At 40.7% G+C, this 21,414-nt stretch overlaps 1 protein-coding gene across 1 annotated transcript in view; it reads left to right on the top strand.

Annotated features, from left to right (window-relative positions):
• The first annotated feature begins 3,004 nt into the window (after window positions 1–3,004).
• The window catches only part of znf385d (zinc finger protein 385D), a 128,980-nt gene continuing 110,570 nt past the window's right edge, over window positions 3,005–21,414 (top strand). Inside the window, exons 1-2 of the mRNA XM_049583493.1 lie at window positions 3,005–3,614; window positions 15,267–15,409. Coding sequence (XP_049439450.1) covers window positions 3,593–3,614; window positions 15,267–15,409 — 165 coding nt within the window. The 5' untranslated portion in view covers window positions 3,005–3,592. The remainder of the gene's footprint in view (window positions 3,615–15,266; window positions 15,410–21,414) is intronic.

The following is a 21,414-nucleotide window of genomic DNA, read 5'->3' on the forward strand; positions in this document are numbered from 1 at the left end:
GAGCAGTGTTCACACCCTGTAAGATTCTAAAGCCAAACCCTGTTCTTTCTTCCTAAACCCCACCATGTGCGTTAGTTGTTGGAGGAAAAAACGTTAATTCATGGTGTTGTACCGACATAGTGCATTTATTTTGAAAGAGACTGTATGTAAACGGTAAATTTTGAAAGAAGACAATGCATGTTAACAGGCAGAACTTGACACAGCATCCAAGAACGTAAATAACCAACGCACCCAGGGTACCTTGCACGTCGTAGCTGGACGTAGAAAGTCCATGACCAAACGTCAATACGTGACGAGGTCGTAGTGAGAATGTGTTGGAATCTTACTGATCTCCAGTCAGTTACAGTATTGTTACAAATCACACAAACTGAAGTGCACACTGATCATCATGGATCCACCAATCTAGAAATATTTAGATGACTCAAAGCCTTGTAACTTTACCCAGCAATTTGGAAGTACTGAAACCTACAATGTACCTTTACTACTTCACTGCTGATTTCTTCTCTGCTCTGATCGCCAACGCCTGTTTGCTCTCAGTGTATCCAAGTCTCTCTGTCCTTCTCACTCAGACACATATTTTCTGTGTTCGCATTACACCACTCTTATGCCAGTGAAAGATGTAAACATGTGGATTGCACTTAAAACCAACTATAGCCATTTTTACACAGAAGTACAAAGCTTGTGCAAAGCATTTTACAAGTTGTGTTTTTTCATGTACTCTCGCTCGGATGTCACCGTGGGGCCTCATTTATAAAACAATACGTATGATCCATACAAAAAATGTATGAACGGACAAAAGCCAACAGTTTTCTGCAGTGAGGCTTCCACCTCACCATCTGTGTCGCCAATTTCCCGTCTCCAAAATGTCAGTAAGAATGGGTCAAAGTTTTCCCGTGATGTCTGTTTTTATAGATCACAACGTTTGCATGGGAAGTGGCATACGCCTCTTTCAGGCCTTATTTTGTGTGCTTATAAATTAGACCCCTGTTTTTTTTTTACCTGGTTGGTTAGATTGTGTAGCATTAAAAAAATGCAGCTTTTGAGATTTATTAGATTGTGATACTGATTTGAATTCAATAAACTGTTCAGCCTAAATACAGCTTGTGATTAAAAGTATTGGGCCACCAGATATCCCGAACCACATTTTATTCAAAGAGGTTTGTATTTACGTTAATGGAACATACCTCTGTCTGTCTGAATATAAAATGTTTTTGCTCCTTTACATCGGCTTGATGTTTTTTCTCCACCCTAATCTTGCATTGATAAAGTTTTTTTTCCATTTGCATACATAATAAGATTAGAATTCATCTGTTATCATGTCTCAAGCAACCTAGCCAAAATTAGCATGTATATGCAGGTTTTTAAATGCAGGAAAACTTGCTAAAAATTGGCAACCCTTGACTCCTTTCCTATTGCCAGTAGATCACAGCCGCAAACACAGGGGTCCATGTCACTGGTCGGACATCCCATTAGTCCGACAGTCCGCGGTGCTGAACAGCTCCCGGCGGGCGTATTTCTACCTTGATGGTGCGCCGCGACCGGCTCTGGGTCAGCTGGGAAAGACTTGAGGTGATGCAGGCTCACAGCTTATGTGTTTGTCACTTTCTTTTCCATTTTAACCCACACCATGATCTTTTCCTAACCCTGACCCTAACCAAGTGGTTTTTGTGCCTAAACCTAACCAGACCTTAACCACAGGGCATCTTGATGATTTTGGAATGAACTTCGGAATAATGGGTTTAATATGGTCAGAACAATGGGCAGTTCCCAAACACAGCTCTGCCGTACACAAGCAAGCCTTTCTGTGTTTCTTTTTTTTCCTTTGATGTGCCACGTTATGTTCTGGAAAACAGGGTTAGTAAACAGTGGAAAGCAGCATGTAGGCTAATGAACATGTTACAGTGGTTTCTTGTTTTTATCTCCAGCAAATGCAAGCCTGAAGGGGATCATGTGTTTGGTTGTGTGTGTCTGTCTGTCCACAGCTAATCTCACAAACTACCAGACCAGTCAGCCTAATATTTCAGACTTAATGCTGAAGGACAGTTGTTTAAAAAATAGGTTTATCGACTGTTTCACACCATCTTTGACTTCTGACTGCTCACTCATCTTAATCAGCTGATTCAGGTTGCAAGTTTTTTGGAAATAGGCTCAGCTAAAATCACCAAGCCTTATCGTCTTTTCCAGGCCACATGTTGGTGTTCATCGTAGCTCATGAACATATATCCATAGAAAGGTTTGCTCTTATTTTAAACAGGAGCATCTGCAGATTGATTTCACACTTGATATGTTTTTAACAAATGTTCCAGTGTTGCCTCAGTGGTATTGTGTGTGGTGCGTCATTGCAGGGTGTCGTATTTCCATCACTGACGATTGGAGCCAATCAGAGCTGGAGCTGATAAACATGCATTACCACTTCAGAGCCATTTGACCTGCGAGTGAATGCCAGTTGTAACCTTTCCCATTAAATACAAAACCCAGATGTTAGTGGAGTTTTTTGTCCATTGGAAAGGGCCTTGATATTCACTCAACTTTTAGCTCTATTTTTGGTCTCCACCAACTCATGAGGGAGATATCTTGCTCTTTGGCTGCCAACTGCTCCACTTTGTTCAGCCATTAGTTGCTAGCTGTGTATTGCAGCAGAAAATGAGGTGAGAGCAAACCTAAAGAGTAAAGTTGCGGCCGGACGGCTAAATAATGAGCTGAAAGATGCTAAAATGCTCCGTGGAGCTGAGAGGAATGGCAGTCGGGTGGATTCTCTTCCCATTCCAACATAACCTGATTTCTCCCAGCAACCTGTAGTTTTCTTTTTTCTGTATGCATGTAAACGTGCTGAGTGAAAAGGGAGAAAACGATAAGAGACAAAAAGAGTAAGTGAGGTAAGGCAGCGAGAGAGAGACAGAAGAACACACTGCAAAGATATTTACTGAGTTGGAAACACAGAGAGAGAGAGAGAGAGAGAGAGAGAGAGAGAGAGAGAGAGAGAAAGAACCAGGGGAGACGGAGGGAACAGTCAGAAAAAAGAAAAAGGAGCGAGCCGGAGATGGAAGCAGGGAAAGGGGAATAAGATCAAATAAAGGAGAGACAGCGGGGGGAAAGCAAGGAGTGTGAGTGTGAGAGGGAGGCTTGGTTGACACATAAAACAAAGATGAGACACCTAGAGAGAAAGACAGCGAGAGGCATATGTGGAGGAGAGGCTGTTGCTGGAAAATGTAGATAGACACCTCGGAGAGAGAAAAGAAAGAAGCGAAGGGATCCAGTGTGCGGAGGGGCCAGAGAGGAGGAGGAGGAGGAGGAAGGCAGAGGAGGAGGGGGAGCTAAAGAGGAGGGGAGGGGACGAGACAGGCAGGAGAGGACCAGTACGAGGGGAGAGAGGGAGAGAGAGGCAGATACGGAGGTCCACAGACAGCAGCGGCGTGCAGAGTGCAGCATGCAGACTGGCCATTGACGCTGCAGTTGGATTGAACACACACATGCACAGACACACACACCCCTGAGGAGTGTATGAGACATGCCCAGGCTGCTGTCCATGGACACACACACACTGGCAGGGCACCAGAGAGGAAATACAGCAGACCCCAGAGCCTGAGGAGCTATGGAGAGCAGCATGTTTTTTGGTGAGTTTGTATTTACATGCAGAATTTCATCCTCGTGTGTGTGTGTGTGCAGATTTCCTCATCTAAATGTGTGTGTTCTCACTTCTGTGTTCTGGATACTAAAAGCACGGGCAGGAGAAGCACTGGTTTCCATTAAAGGAAAAAGAGTGTGAAGTTACACACCTAGGAAAGCAGGGGTTTTTTTTTCCTTAAATGTGTGTGTGTGTTCACTGCATGTGCTTTATCACAGTCAAATGCAGAGTCTAAGTGCACACTCCCCCCTTCTCCTAAATGTAAATGGGTTCCAGCCTGCCTGTTACTTGTTCTGGAAACTAAAAAAGATGGATAGGAGAGCTGGTTGCCGTTACAGCTGAAGATATTAAAAGGAAAAGAAGAGAAAGAGAGCGTGAAGTTGCACACTGAGGGCTCCTAAAACTGTTGAATGAACCTGCTCACCAGGTAACCCCCTCTCTTCCCTCATGTTCTGCTTTATTGGAGTAAATCCCAGGTGGTTGGGCTGCTGAGAATACAAGCTTTGGATCTGATTGTGGCTGTCTGACCAGCTGACCGTCCGCAGGAATACGAACAAGATCGGAGATGCCAGTGTCGAGCCACTTGATATGCCGTGTAGGATATTTAGAGAAATCGAAGGAAGGCCCCCCTTCCATTAGTTTTTATGGAGGAGACTGGAGGAGGCTTAGAGAGACTTAATGCGCGAGTGGCTCCTCGTCAAGTGCTCTTCTCACGGCTGGCTTACAGTCACATAGGAGGAATAATTACACAGGGATCCGGAGTTCTGAGGGGGTGATTTGTTAAATGAAAGACTCTTTTTTTTATCCCGGGGATTAAAGCGATCTGAAGTTACAGACCGTGGCTTGTAAGAGAGAGAAGGATTTTCTCTTGTTATGCCATACACAGAGGAGGAGGAGGAGGAGGAGGAGGAGGGGGGGAATGCTGGGAGCTTATAAATGAATAAGCTGTCAGGTGCAGAGACAGCTTCAGCTCTTTGAGATCCTGATGTCGGTCAGGTGTGCAGCTGCTGGAGAGCAAAGAGGTGATGCAGGGCCAGTTGGATGGATGGGTTTGGAGATCTGGCCCCTTTTAAACCAAAGTCACAAGAACCTCAACCGAAGAGTGGCTCGGGCAGGTTGCTGTGGTTGTTTTGACTGCGTTTTTTTGTCAGACAAAGTACCACGAACCGTCTTATCTCCAGCGCACGGTGCAAGACAAAACAAGCGGAGTAAAGGTCACTGTTTACGCACAGGAAGTCCTTCGTTTTAACATTTATGAATCCTGAGTGCACACAGAGAGAAGAGATGCTATCTCTTCAAAGATTAATAACGCTGTTTGTTCAGCAGCTCCGCATTGCTGCTGTTTAACTGAACATGTTTTCTGTTAAAGTGATCAATATCGTGACACTCTTGACCTCGCAAGACACTGAAACGTAAAAGAATACACATAAAAACATCCCTCTTGCATTGAAAGCTGTCCACATGCATCAAAAGCAGGCAGTAAAACAACCCAGCAGGCTAATAGGTCTTGAGTGTGTGCTGCAATCATACAAGCTATTAGTGTTGTTGACTCGAAAGGGCCGGAGGAGATCTCGCCGGTGCGTCTGGCTTTGCGGTCGGCGTTTAGCAGCACGTAAACGTCTTTTTGGTTAACCTCAGATTACAGAGCACATTGGGAAGTGATTGTTGGATCCCAGTCAGAGACAGCTGTGTTTATTAGCGGGCTACACTCATGACAGCAGCAAGAGCTACAGTGTGCTAATCTGAAGGGGATGGAGGCAGCGTGTGTTGTGTAGCTCGGAGCCAAATGCACGCAGTATGCCACACGTTGGTGAGATTTATGGGATGTCATAAGGATACAGAGCTTATCCTGTAAAGGTTAATTGGAAAATCAGTGACAGTGTAGCTTTAAAAAACAGAACGCTTTAAACCTACCCTTTGTGCTCACTTTGTTCAGTTTAATAGGGGTGAAATGATTTTATCCTCCGTGCTTGAAGGGAAGTACTGATCTCAGAGCATGTTAAGGGCCACAGAATACAATCAGCACACTCCATGAAAACACAAAGGTGTTAATCACAACTGGAACGTCATCAGCATACGAATGAGCTCCGGTAGAATTCAGACTTATCTAATAATTGGATTCATGTTTGCTGAGGGAAAGGGAAGGTTGAGCTTTTTATTTTGAAGCTCTCTCCGGCGGCGTGGACTCTCAGCATCTCTGGACAGATCTTATCAGGAGGAGCAGCCAGGTTCAGGACACTAACAGGAGGCGGACAGTGGAGGAGAGCGGCACAAGATGATTAATTATTAATGCCAGTCGGCGTCCTCCAGACATCATTTTTACTCTCTCCCTCTCTCGACATACTGCCGCAGGAGTAAAAACGCTTCAGCCCAGATAAGTGAATCTTTCAGGAAGGGCAATGCAGAGGACAGCCGGCGTCTGAAACACGCCATGATACAGTAGCCAAACACATCCCGTCCAATGAGCTGCTCTCAACGTCTCGTACTGTATGTGCTGCATCATTAAACGCAGCCTCAAAGAGAATGGATAAACAAAGGCCAGTGGGTAGATAACTTTCATCAATTCTGATCTGTTTCAAATATTTCCAGAAGTCAGATCTCATCTCAGCTCTGCATCGTTACACTTCTGAGCAAAGCAGGCAAAAAAAAAAAAAAAAAAAGCATTTCCCAAAGCCGCTGGTTCAGCGTGTGTCAACCGGTCTGTGGTAATTTAATTAAATTTTGTTTAAGAATATGCACCCCTGAAGCATAATATCAGCTGACACGATGAGGGCTTCAATACTGCATTCATTTTTTTATGGCCACTTGAAAGAAACTGGAAAAACACACGTTAAATATATAAATTTGATATGGATGACATGTTCGCAAGCTGTTTACACATCCAGCAGACATGGAGTGACATTAATATTCATTTGGAGTCATGTTGTCGTGACAAATGTAAGTGCATTTCACTGTCCACTAAAGATCTGGCTCTTAAGCTGCTAGTCGCTAACTTTGACATTTGGTGCTGGGCAGGTGGCACAGAGCGGGCTTTATACCTTTTTTTTTGGTGCTGAAACCAGCTGCTTGTTGCATCTGGAAATGAGGCAGATAAAAGCTGTGAGAGCTGGGCAAAATTAAGACTTGCATTATTTCAGTAGTGTGCTTATATGTTGTGTATTCTGAAATGAGTCCACATGCAGTTTAATTATCATGCAGTAAAGTGAATGTTCCAGCATAGGAACACTGTAGAAGACGCATGCAGGAGTGGAGAAGGTGCGGTTAAGAGGCACCCCGCAGCTTGCAGGTAAATGAGGCCATGCTCACATCCCATTTTATGATTCATATTTTATTTGAATATCTGGTGTTTGTTGGTTTCAGGTTAGTTGTTTGAGAGCTGGAGGCAGAACGTCACCCTAGCGCTCCCTGTGTGGCCCAAAATACAACATCTGTGGCCACATTTTACATAGACAAATATTTTACCTCACATTTAATCATCACATAGTTGCTGTCAGAGGCTGCATGAGAAGCTCATTGTGTCTTCACTCAGCTGCAAGACTTCATTCACTGTGTAAACACGTCAGTGCGAGGGGAGGCTGTACAGAGGGGGTGTCACTGGTATAAAAAACGAATAGAAAATGGTGAAATGGCGGGAAGTAACAGCTGCCAAACATAAAATGTGGAGTCAAAGTAAAATATCCTAATTTAGATAATGAGCAAAAACAATAAATGAACTGACATTTTCATTGAGGGTCGTGCAGAAATGTTTGCAGACAGTTCCTAAAATATTACAGACACCTTTGAGAAAGTGAAGACACTAAGAGTTCAAGTTCAATTCAACAAGTTTTTCCTGAAATATTAGCATGAAACACCTTCAATAAAGTGAGAAACAGTCAAATGACAGGCAGGAAAGGCTGTTCACAAAACCACGGAATGAAAGAAAAACATCCAAATGAAAGGTATTGCAGAAAAACACTGTTTTGTTTTACAGATTTGTTTCTGAAATATTACACCTTTAATTAAGTGAAAACAGTCAAATAACTGGCAGCCAAACAAAAACGCTAAAGTTAAAGTAAAATATTTTAACACAAACAAAGTGCCTAACAATATATATATATTTTTTTTTTTTTAAATTTTCCCAAACGCGCTACTTCAACCTTAATTTTACATATTTTTCTTGAATTATTATAATTAAACATCTTCAATTAAGTAATTGCAATAAAAACTCAACAAAGAAACACTGATTTTACATTTTTTTCCTGAATTATTATGCGATCAGACACGTTCAATGAAAATGTTTGCTGAACAAAAAAACATAAAATTAAGTAAAAAATCAAAACTCAAATAAATAAATTTACAGAAATTTTCATTTAAAATTCTGCAGAAAAACACAGTTATTGTATAGATTTTTCCTAAATCAAGCATCTAAAGCCTTTTCTAAAGTGATGACACAAAAAGTTCAACAGAAAAACATTAATTTTACAATTTTTTCCTGAATTATTATACGATCAGACACGTTCAGTACAGTGATAAATGCTTAAACGACTGGCAGCAATGACAGCCAAACAAAAAACATAAAATTAAAGTAAAATATCCTATCTCAAATAAAGTGCAAAAACAATAAATTTACAGAAATTTTTAAAAACACCGTTATTTTATAGATTTTTCCTAAATCAAGCATCTGAAGGCCAAAACACACCGGCGCCGTACGACGTGCGTCAAAACAGCCGCCCTCATTATTTTCTATTTACAAACCCACACCGGCGGCGGCTCGACGCGCGTTGACGTGCCGCACCACGGTACTTTTCGCTATTGTCCTATTTTTCCAGCGTCGCCACCCTTGAAAAAGTGCTACTTTGTACTTCCCAGCCTAGCGGACTGGAGTGTGCAATAGAAATCCGGTTGACGCCCCGCAGCGTGACGCTTTTTGTGTGTGTTGGGGGCGCTGGTGTGTTTTGGCCTTAAAGCTTTCTCAAAAGTGATGGCACAAAACGTTCAACAGAAAAACACAAATTTTACATATTTTTCCTTTATTATTATATGCAGCGAAGTAATAAATGGTCAAATGATTGGCAAACTAAAAACATATAATTAAAGTAAAATATTCTACTGCAAATAAAGTGCAACAACAAGACATTTACAAACATTTCTGTTAAAGGTTTTACAGAGAAACACTGTTATCTTACAGATTCTTTATTTCATTTTTAAGTTTTTCATAATGAATGTTGTACTCAGTTTGTTTGGTGTTGACTTCTTTTGATCACTATGGTTTCGATCATCTTGATAAATGCTCCTGACAGAAAAACAGAGCGTACGACCAGAGTAAAGACAGAAGTGTTAATCCTTATTTCCCACTGTTCTTATTCAGCCTCACTCCCCGGCTGCTCCGACACTCTTCCACTAGTTATTTTAATGACTGTCACCTGCTGACCTTGCAGCGTGGAGCGACTCTCCTGAGTGACTCTCCATGCAAAGTAGATGACAGCGTGTGCTGGAGAGACTCAGCCCACCTGGGCCCCGCACTCTGCCGCTCCAGTCAAAATTTAGAAGCTGTCCACAGAACTCAAATATTAACATTTTTTAGCCAAACTCAAGTCAAATATTGACACGTCTAACACGGTGATAATTGCGTATGCCATCTGTGCTCCTCTGCCAGAACCTGCCGTAAAAGGCTTTTTCTGTCTCGGTGCCGGAGCATCTTGAAGTCAGTGCGACGCTCAGAAGTCGGGGTTAAAGTTCAGATCAGCAGCAGCCAGAGCTCATTTTCCTGCTCTGCTTTATATTTTGCTCTTCTGCTGGTGGTGACAGACGATCAGGCTTCAGAGGGCTGAAACACTATCCCCTGCTGCAGGCTGGAATGTGCCTGTATGTTTGGGCATGTTGGCTGGAGTGCGATTGTTGCGATACCTTTCACAACAGGAGACAAAAGAAATATTTGCCCTACTATAGCTCAGATGGTGTGAGCTTTAGAGAGGTATGTGAGGTTAGAGGAGGTTAAATCCAGTCAACAGTAGATACTGTGCCTAGTGAGGGAACGAAAGTACACTTAATCCAACATTTCACTTTCCTACACAACTTTATGTTACTTATTCCTCACCACATTTCAACACTTTTTACTCCACTCTAAAACAAATTGGGATTTTTAGGCAAGCTAGTGACATGGCTCCTCACATTATTGTACTGCTCTTTCATTTTTATTCAGATATATTTTATAGTATTTTTTGTGCTTTTATTATAATTTTCTTCTTTTCTCTATTTATGTTTCTTGATTTTTGCATTACTTTTTATTTTTATTTAATTTTCTCTTACTAACGCAAATTCCTTGAATGTGAAATCCTACGTGGCAATAAACCGGATATTTTGTCTGATTTCTGTGGCTGTGTTGGTCTGTTGTTTGCATCTCTGGTGCACAGAAAAGTTAAAAAAGTTTCCCCATTTTTTTGGATGAACTGTCACAACTTTGTTGAACCCTTAACTTTCTGTATTTGTGCCATAATCAGGCCAGTTTCTTTTTATCAATGATATTCTCACCAGCCTCAGCTGTACTTTGTGTTTAATGCCAATTAAAAGTTAGCACGCAGCAGCTTCAGTGCTGCCTCTGTGTCTATGTCGCGTACATATAGACAGTGGGAACTGACAGAGTGGGCTGTCCAACCATGTGTTGGGCACAGAATGGGCCCTTACAAATGACTGCCACTTAGAAAGAAGAATTAAATTCAAAGAGGTGCCATTTGCTATATATCTCCTAGAAAAATGCAAACACATCTGTGTCACTTTTATATTCGTAAAATAGCCAGGAGCATCTATAACATGGTGCTTATTCTACATAAACTATCAATAAACTATAAAATGATTAAATTAAATGAATAATTAATTAATTAATTTGATATTTTTTGTCATATACACATGCAGTGATGATTGCTGGGTAGTATATATGTTGATGTTGTCCAGTGTTGAGTCTCTGTTTGATGCTGTGATGAGATGATATGTGCACAATAGTGTCCACTGCAGCCAGTTGTAACTACCTCACGCCACTGATCCACACTGATACATTTTCATTTTAAAACACGTAACTATTTCTGTATTTACACATCACTCTGGTGTTTTGGAACCCCTAAAATGGAGACTTTTGAAAATGCTGCTGACCTCGTTTAGTTTAAAAACTCCGGGGCTGCCTTTTCGTCTGGAAGCAATGACACAGACACCCACGTCTGTTCAGTAACAGCGTTTCCAGCTTGAAACATTATTGCTAGCAGTGTTGTTAAAAATAGTCAGTATGAGTATTTGAAAGTGTTTCAGTTCTCATTTTCCACAGTATCGACACATCAATACCAGCTGCTCACATTGTCATTGTCATGTTGTAGCATTGTTCTATTTATATTTTAATAAAAAATTTAAATGTTATGCCCTTGATGTCAATTTTCCCCCGTAATATTGAAAATGGTATTGAGCAGGGGCTTAAATATAGACTGTGCAGGCAGTGTGATTGCACCGGGGCCCCTGGGGTGGCCCATGCAAGTGATTCAGACTGCCACCTTGGAGATATACATGTGTTCAAAGAGGAATGATAAAAAAGAATAGTATTAATTTAAAAACAGTGCCATTTGTTATATTTGTCCTCCAACTGGTTTTCTTTTTTCCTTTTCTTTTTCAGAAGCTCTCTAACACAAAATTACAACCTTTTCTATATGAGTATAAAATATACTTTAAAAACTATTCAATTAAATGATTCATTTCTTACTTTCTTTGATATAGTTTTCGTAGATACAATGATGATGATGGGTAATATGTTTGTTGATGTTGTCCAATGTCTCCGTTTGTGTCAAGACAATACATGCATGATAGCGTGCACTAGGGCCTGTCGTAACTTCCTCACACCGCTGGTACTGAACGTCAATATTTTTCAAGGTATTTCAAGGTCGGAAATTACAGTATTGTGACAATGCTAACAGCTATAAGCCTGCATACCTTTTGTGACTTGTGGGTATTGTTACTCCCTTCCCATCGCTGTGGCTTCCACTGGCGATGGATAATGCTCTTTGTAACGCTCGACTATGTCACTATATTTGCTTTGCAATGACTCCCAATCTGTTTCCAGCTGCCTTGACCGCCTGATGCTACTTTCACTAACAGTTCCATCTCGTAATCGGTCCAAGAAAGAAACCTCTGGTCTTTCTTTTCACCATTTCCGCAGTATTTTCTGTAACTAAGCAACCAACCGCAGAGTAGATAATCTGCTTCCTGTTTACACTGATACACACATGGTCAGTGTACGTGAATGCTCATGTGATAGATGTTTTCAAGCTTGTAGTGTAGACAGAGGTCGGTTCTGAAATGGTGCTAAAAAGCTTGTGTGTACATACGGAGATCGTTCTCGTTTTAAAACAGTGTTTTACAGGCACAGGGTTGAGTGTGGGTCACTAGCATTTTGGCAGCGCTCAAAGCTCAACGCATGCGTCGACGTGCGTATAGTGTGAGTATAATGTGAGCCCTTACACAGCTTGGAGACAGCTGCATTGTTTTAGTTGATCTGTTCCATCAGGTGTCTGCTCTTAATGTGGCTGTAGACGCTTGCATATTTTTAGCATATTAAATGTGGTGCATTGATAAAGATTATATTACCCACAATATGAAAAGTGGTTCATATAGCTCTCCTGTACCCAGCTGCAACATTAAAAAGTAACTGTAACACAATAGCGTTGTATAAAAGAACGCAAAAAGGTCCCGTTCTGCACAAGTGCCTATGTGCTTTTACAGCAGGAGGATATTGAATGCAGGAGTTGTTTTTACATGATTTTATTGCTGTTTTGACTGCAGTAAAGATGTGATTACGTGTTCCACCAGCGACTGTGTCAATAGAAGAACTTTATTATGGAACTAATCACCTCTATGTGACGTTACAGAATAGAAAACTTCAGCTGCGGTGACATGTTAGATTTCATCTCCTATCACTCAGCAGACCAAACACGACCCGATCAAACAAATTCACATTTCAGTTTGTCACTCTTCATCTCTGGCTGCCGACTAATCCCACACATCAGTCCCGGTGTGTTTGAATGGCCTGTTTTGACTGTTGGAGCTGTGTGTGGTGGATTTGGTCGGGCATGAGGTGAGGCGTGCCTGCCGGCTGACGTCAGGCCCGGCATGTCGAGCGATGGCACGGTCGGATGATCTTTACAGAAGGACATGCTTTGCTAAAGTTGGGACTAAGACGTGCCTCCACATGAGAGACGGCATGTCTTCTTTTTCCAACAGATGGCAGCGCTCCGGCGACTGGAGGGAGAAGACAGAGTGAGAGAAGGGGAGACAGTCTGTGGTTTTTCCCTTTTCTCCTCGTCTTTATGACTTTTGCTTTTTATTTACCCCTCACCACTGCCTGGGGACCGAAACGTGGCAAACAGTGTTTTTATTTGTCTCAAGACGGCGGTTTGATACTGTATCTGCCAGCGCTTTAGAGCCATGCTGGCCCAGAATTCCACTGTTGTTAAATGTGCAGCGATAAAAAAAAATCATCCCTCTGGTTCTCATTACAGCTTTACGAAATGGCTTCTTTAATTCCTAATGTTTTGGAGGGCTGTGACGGTTTTCTCTGCCTTTTTTTTTTTGATCCCCTCGTGTTGAAATCAGCCCTGTGCTGTTTCCAATTGGTGGTTTATAAAGCGCTCTGCTGGCGTGGCGCTCTCACATGACAATAAAAGTGAAGTATTTACTTTTGTTTTTCCTAGAGATGTGAGGGCCAGGCGTCTCTTGCCATTGACTCATCTCATACGACACACTGTGCCTGCTGCAGTCATTCCACATCAGCTATTTGCGGGGACAATTTCAGAATGACAACATCTGTTTCGGAGAGATAAACATCATCGTAGCATCACGCAGTGGTCATCTGCTCGTACGACTTGTTCTCAGCACATAATTTGTGTCTGATTGTGATTACATGAGGAAACTGGATTCAGAGGATTCACAAGCCTGCGGCCAATTTCTCACAGACACAATCTTTGAGCCAATTTACAGTAATGGAGACCATTGTCAAAACCATGGTGGTGCTTCAAGTGTTGATATACTTGTCTAGCACAAGTGGAAACCGTCAGAATGTAAAAATACTCCATCACAAAAGTCCTGCCATTAAAAAATGTATTAGTGTCAGTAAATATAGAAAATAAACAAACACAAGTATGCATTGATTTATGAAAAATAAAACTACCCTTTGTGAAGAATGGACCCTGCTACTGTCACCTCTAGAAGTTAGGATTATATACAACTAATCTGAAACAGCAAACACATTTTGAAGGAAACATAATGCTGGGCAAATTACATTTTAATGAACATAATGAGGAAATTTTAACATATTAATTAACATATCTGGCAAGTCCCAAAAATGTTGATCCTGAATGTATCAGCAAATTGTTCACCAACAATGTATTTTAAATGTTTCCTGCCAAAATAGCAATGTCATACTGTATCCACTCTTAGTGACTACAGCATTATTTTATTACCTTTTTTTTTTTTTATTAAAATTAACCAAAATCACAGTGTTTCTTTCGCCTTAACCAAAGTGCTTTTGTTGCCTAAACTTTAGACAGGAGAGTGGACACAAACCCAGGGTTATTGGTGTGAAAGTCCTGCACTCTGTACGCCTGCCATCCTCGCCAACCACCTCCGTTTGAAGCCTGTATGGTCCTGTATGGTGAAATGAAAGAATAAAAATCTCTGAACAAGGTCTTTTTCACCAAATGCTGGTGTTTTGTTCCTGACGTCGGGATCGATATCTCACAGCCTTCATCAGCTGAGATGAAGTTGAAAAGCACTGAATAAGCTCACAACAGGACCCTGAGTTATTATTTTACATCATACATTCAAAGTGAAAGCAAAACTGCTGATAGAAAATGAAGTTATGAGAGTTTACGATAAAACAGGAAAATGAATCTAATGAAATAAGGATGATTTTGTAATGAAATGACCCAAAAATAGTTTATTTCATTGGTTTTTTATTTGAGCATAGAAGTTCATTGTGCTACAAACTTAGTTCAACTCATGGTTTACAATCTAGTTATTCTGGAAACTGTTAACACTCAACTAACTCTGAAGCTTTGGAGTTTTTGAAGGCTCGCAGGAAGCTTGTAAAGGGACCTCGAGCTGAGATTTCTTTTGTCACACACATTATAAATTGGGTGTGAAAGCCTGAAAATCCCCCAAATTTGGCACAGAAAATGGAGTTAGGAGGAGTTTATGATAAAATAATGTTATAAAGTGATGAAATATTTTACTTAAAAATGATGGAAATCCCCCAGAAGGTGTGAGATTCAACTTTCTTTCCAGGGTTAAAGCAGAAAAACCATCCAGCTTGGAGATTTGGGGGATTTCCATGCAATAAGCTGAGGTACAATCCTCTGTAGAAAATTAGGCATTAATTTAAGTCAAATCGACTCACACTTTAAGCACTGGAGCTAATGTAAGGGTTGTGTGCTTTGGGTGCCATGTTGGTGCAGGTGTTAAATACTTAAATAGATGACTAACAGATAAGATGTTACACAGTGTAAAGATACACAGACGAAACAAACACACCAACGGTTCACTTGGATGTAAACTGAAAGCTTTTGGCTCGGGCTTGTGTCCCTGTTGCCGTCTGCGGTTCAACATGTTGCCTTTGCTCTCCCTCCTGCAGGTAACACATGTCAAAATGGCCTCATGCCCGCCCTGGTGCGTCCCACCCTGCCCGCCATCCAGACCTCACTGGGCATGAAGCAGTTTCTCCCGTTTCCATTGGATACGGCCTCAGCGGTGAGCCTCTTCCCAGGATTCAACACGGTGAGTGTTGTGTGTGTCACGTGATCTGCTGTTCGGCCCTCGCTGAGGTCATCCTGATGGATACCAGTGATATGACCGATTGCTTTCATGTGTTCAGGACTCCACATCTCTGTTTCTCATCTCGACGTATCTCTAAAATATTCACATTTGGACACATCTTTATTTGAAGCTGTTATCACCGACTCAGAACAATGAGCAGCTTTGAGCTTTGAGATAACAAGGTCTGAGATTCCTCAGTTGTATTTGGTCAAGTTCATGCTTCTGCATTTTTCTTTTAATCTAATAAAATGCTCTCACTTTAACAGTGAAACGTGTTATTGAAATGATGCTTTTAATGGTTTGATGCATCCCTTTGAAAAATCGAAGGAATGTGTTTTATGTTGTCGACGTTCCACTTAAGAGGAGCGCATTTTTCTGTGAGAGAAATATTTTGTTGTGCAAACATTTGAGCTCTCCAACCATTCTGCATTTCTGTTACAGAAACTACATAATTCCTCTTTTAGTGATGCAAAAAAAGTAGAAGCATATGTGGAAATGGTATGATCATTGTGATAGTGCACTTACTGTCCAGACATTTTCAACTCCATCTTGGTGATTTATTGACAGCCCGACATGTCTTTAGGCTCTAAGACCAAAACTCATTAACTGAGAGCAGGTTATTTTTCTTTGAGGAATTTGACCGCAGAGTACGGCTCATCTTCTTGTTAACAGTCACATCTGTTTTTATTTTAAGCTCCAACACAGAAACATAGTTTACCATAAAAAAAGACAGTTGGCATCCAGGCTGTCCAAAACTTATATTTTAAATGTGCAGTAAGTGCTGGCGCTTTGAATGTCTCTTTGAACGTCTCACAGTAACAGCTAAGAACGCGTCTGAGTGCAGCTTTTGTGAGAAACTCTGAGAGCATAGTTTGCAAACATGCTCCATGTTTGTGTGTGTGATGTGTGTCAGCTCCAGCGCAGATTAATGTTATCTTTTTGTCCTTTTTCTTACTCACCTGTAGTTTCTAAAATGATTTATAGATATTTTTCAAAAGGTTTTCGAAAAAATGACCAAATTCGACAGCCTACTTTTCTTTCAGTGATATTATTTTTCCTCTGCAGATACTACTGAGTTTCAGAAATGTCCTTGAAGGCAGTAGCTTTTAAATTGAATAAACCTCAGCCATGTTCCTTCTGACCCAATCGCCAGAATAAATGTTAGCATTGTGCGTTTCTGCAAACCGTGAATATGTTGCATTTTCATTTCAGATGTAGCCGCTGTGTTGACACTTCTCATTTCTTTACCTTTAAATTGGCTATTTTAGGTTCTGACACACTGTGATTACCATGTGGTTAGGTTTCGATTAGGGTAACTATATACTCACACTCTCACTCTGACCTTGTCGCATATCGACGTTTGGTAATGAGTTTGACCTCCCCATACGACGTGCAAGGTACCCTGGGTGCGTTGGTTGTCGATGCTGATGGGACGTCCTGTCAAGTTCTGCCTGTCACATGCATTGTCTTCTTTCAAAATACACTTCTGTTTCACAGGAAATTTAATGTTTACATACAGTCTCTTTCAAAATAAACTCACCACACACACTGCAATTTGACATATTTTTTCCCGTCAACAACTAAAGGATGTGGTTGGGTTTATGAGAGGTCGCCATCTTGCGCCGCCATGTATGTAAGGCAGCCCGAGCGGACAATCCAGCCAGCCAGAGAACGTGTTTCGCGTGTATAAATAAACCAACGAAGACAGCGGAAGGAAGGAAGAAGGAGGAGGAAACAGCAGAGAGTGTTAGTAGTTCGTCGACAGAGGGTAGTGAAAAGTTTTTTTAGTCATAAAGTTTGCGAATGGACCACACTTACCACACAACAGGAGAGAATGAACCCGAACCGTCATCTGCGAGGAAAAGAAGACGCAACTTCACTCCTTGTGATGCACTCTCTGCGGCGCTTTTCCTCCTGATGATATATCTCCCCAACGATGGTAGCAGTGGCACCGAATCCCATTCTGTGCAGCCCTGCAATCTAGAATTTGACCACTGATGTCACTGTTTTCAATGGTTTTCAACCCATTTTACACAGTGGCCCTTTAAGTTAAAGGGAAAAAACCGAAAAAAGGTCATGTTCTGGGTTAAATTAAGTCTGTTTCTTAATGTTACCTGATGTAAATACATAACATGAGTGACGTCAGTGTACGACGAGTGTACGTATTTTGCCCAACATCACGTTAAAGCAACACTGACTTTCGGTTTCACTGGACACACACTGCAGTCTCTTGGCTGAAAGTCTTATTTTGTTTGACCCCTCTGCCCGCCCTATGCAGACTTTCTCGCTCTTTATACACCATTTGCTCTCAGCATCAAATATTGCCATGGATGGATTTACATTGGAGTTATCATACACCAAGGGACCTGACAAATCAGCAGTATTTGACTGCACTGGGAATGAGAACAAGTTGGCCATAGCTACGAAATGTTCAGATTAATGTTCAGATTATTTCATTCATAGTCAACATTTCATTCTGGCTCCTGGGCTGAAAAATAAACATCGATCTTCGTTGTTTTTTTTTATGCCTTTCACAGCCTTCTGTCGTTGCTGTTGTTGGTCAGTGCTGAACATACTTGCAACAGCTCTCCAAAGAGTTTCACAGTATTAGTAACAATGACAGTATCTTGACCCTGGCCCTGGTACTCGGATTGAAAGCGTCCACTCACAACCTTCTAAGTATAAAAATTTAAATTATATACTGTGTGTAAGATCTTGACTACTGTTTATGTTCAAAGTGGTCTCTGACATCAACCCTATCCACTAAAATGTCAGTTATATACAACTAATTTAAATTTAGCACAATGAGAAAATGCTGTTATGTATCTTGCAAGTCATAAACGTATCCAAAAATTTGTTCAGTGACAACATATTAAATTTGTTTTCCTGCAATATCCAGTCTTAGAGCTCAAACAATATGCAGAAATAAAGCAGTTAATATTTTGGTAATTAGTTGAGTTCAGTTGTAGCTACTCAAATAAAAAGACTGTCTTTGTATCATGTGGTATTAAACTAATTATATTTAGGTGTTGGTCTGTTTGTCAGTCAAAAGAAACCATTTGAAAACGTGTGTTTGGGCTCTTGGAACCATGCACACCAAATGATTGATGAACCGATGACGAAAATTGTCATTAGTTGCAAGAATGAACACAATAACGACCCCTCTCTGTTTTATGCTGCGATTGATTTTGGCATGGTTTACTGTTTTATATTATTACGCTGTATACAATTTTATTTTGACATGGAAAAGGCTCCATCATGTTTTAAATTTTGAAATGAGAAAGCTCATTGTTTTTAAACAGGCACGTCACATTTCAGAGACAAACTCCTCACTGGTTTAAACAGCTTTCTGAAATGCAACCGTAGCATGTGGCTACGCAGCTTTTATTGGATTTGCGATCAGTGAGGCGCTACCTTTTAAATGGAGCACTCACCCGATGTGCACTTACTGTACCAGGACTTGTGTGTACACTCATATGGATCTATTGATTCTCTTTTTGAAAGCAGAAAGTAATTATGAGGAAGTATGTGGCCTCGCGCTGCTCGACTCAGCGAGGTCATCAAAATAAAAAAAATGATGACTTGGTGTAAAAAGAAAAACTCTGACAGAGATTTTTTTTTCCAGCAGCTCCTTTTGAATTGCAAGGATAGCTCAATTTAAAAATCTGCTGGAAAGAGAGGTTGAAATATGGAGCACAGCTGGAGACAAGTGAGAGAAAAACACATAAAGGGGGGAAAAAAAAAACAAAGTGGGGACGTGAAGAAGAGCCGAGATAACCCATGGGAAGACAGATTGTTTCATGAGAAAGTTCAGGAATACTGCGTCCCTTTTCTCGCCCCTGTCTAATCTGTATTTAACAGACTTGTCTGCAGATAATGAGTAATACACTGGGAGGCCTCCAAGTGGTGGAAAGCTGATACTAGATTAACACAAAGTAATCACCTCTTGCTCTCCGTCGCACAAACACACACCATTCTCACTCATTCAACCCTTCGCTCGTCTCTCTCGGCCTCTTTCTGTTTCCCTTTTAAGTCCCTTATTCTCTCAAACTTTCCTCCGAGATCCCGATTTCCTTACTCGGTTGTAAAAGCAGGAGTTGACACCAGACGCTTTATAAGAAACAAAAGGAGTCCATACACAAGTTACTGTTCTACATTCTGTTGTGCCGCCCCCCTTTCTTCAGTGCTTTCAACACCAGTGTAAGTTTGGTTTCAAGGGTGCAACAAAGGAGCCTGTTTGCCAGCTTGTAGGTCTGATCGGGTTTCTTTATGTGTCACACAGACGCAGGCTGCCTGGGTGGGAAAGGATGTTTTACAAATCTTATAAACACTGCTGGAAGAGCTGAAATGTCAAACCAGTGCCACAGAGGGAAAGGGACTGGATTCAGATTGTTCGCTGAGTTAAGTTAGAAACAAACTGGCAGCAATTTTTTTTACTTTAAGTATCTGAAGTAGAACTCTGCAGTGAACGCAAGTGAAAACCTTGAATCTCGAGGGATTTTTTTTTTTTTTGCTTTCAGATTAACTGAAGGTTATAAATGAGTACAAACAGAAGAAAAGCAGACCTGAAAGAAAGAAATAAGAGGAGAAAGTGATAAGGGTAAAATAAAGGTTGAAAGAAATGGGAAAGGAAGGTAAGAAGGACAGAGGTAGGATTTAGATAAAAATGATTTAAGGATAAAAAGAAACAGTTTCATGTTAAATGTAAAATACGGAGCATAAAGGACAATATTTCCCTCTGAAGGCCACACATGTGAAATGTGTTTTTCCATGCACGGGTCAATCTTGAGAGTTTTTTGCTCTGTAACATGTCTTCTTTTAGATTATAAGAGAACACCCAAAATACACATTTAGGTGTTTATTTTAGTTCAGATTTCGGTTCTGGAAGTTTATGACAAAAGCAAATATTTAAATTTGTCCCTCCACCGCACAGTCGTAGCAACAACTCTCTCTCCCTCATCTCTGTCAGACAGTCTGCTCAGTATGACCCACACACATCCACTATTTACACAGAATTTTATTCCCTGTAAACTTGTTTTGCTGAATATTTATTGTTGTTATGTTATTGTTATTTTATAATTTCTTTTTTTTATGTTACTTTATTCCTTATTTATTCCTTATCTCTGTCTTTGACTATAAGGTGACCTTGAGTGTCATGAAAGGCACCTATAAATAAAATGTACTGTTATTATTAAAAATGCCTAATTTGCAACCTGTAAACATAAAAAAATGTGTAATGCAATATAATTGTTTTAATGTAAGTAATAAACTGGGGAAGTTTCATGATGATATTTGTTAATTCAAAATTCTACCCTGTTCATGACCATCTCCACTTAAATGTAACAGATTTTAAATGTAAAGTTGTATAAATGGAAATAATAAATATGTTCTTAAAAAGGTCCAGTGTGTAGGATTCAGGGGGATATATTAGCAGAAATGAAATAGTACATTTTATTTGGTGTATAATCATCTCAAAATAAGAACTGTTGTGTTTTTGTTACCTTAGAATGAGCTGTTCATATCTACATAGGGAACCGCCATGTTTCTACAGTAGCCCAGAATGGACAAACCAAGCACTGTCTTTAGATAGGGCAATTCTGGTGAAACTGCATTATTCAGAGTATTTTACCAGTTTAAATAATCTGGTCCATTTATGTGAGGAAGAGACTTCTGTGGATAATTTGGCTCAAGGTAAAAAAAAATCCTGGACATCTGGATCTTAAAGCAACAGTGCGTAAGACTGAAGGAGAGTTAGTGGCATCTAGTGGTGAGGACTGCAGATTGCAACCAGCTGAAACTTCTCAGAGAATTCCTTCAGTGTTCATTGTTAAGACGTTTTTTTACTGGGAGCCGAATTATCCGCAGAGGTCTCTTCCTCTACAAAACAAACAGAATAGATGATTAAAATCAGTAAAACCAGCGCTATACAGTATGTGCACACCTTATTTCTGATCCAGACGTTCAGG

The sequence above is a fragment of the Epinephelus fuscoguttatus genome, linkage group LG8, assembly GCF_011397635.1.
Source record: "Epinephelus fuscoguttatus linkage group LG8, E.fuscoguttatus.final_Chr_v1".
Lineage (NCBI taxonomy): Eukaryota > Metazoa > Chordata > Actinopteri > Perciformes > Serranidae > Epinephelus > Epinephelus fuscoguttatus.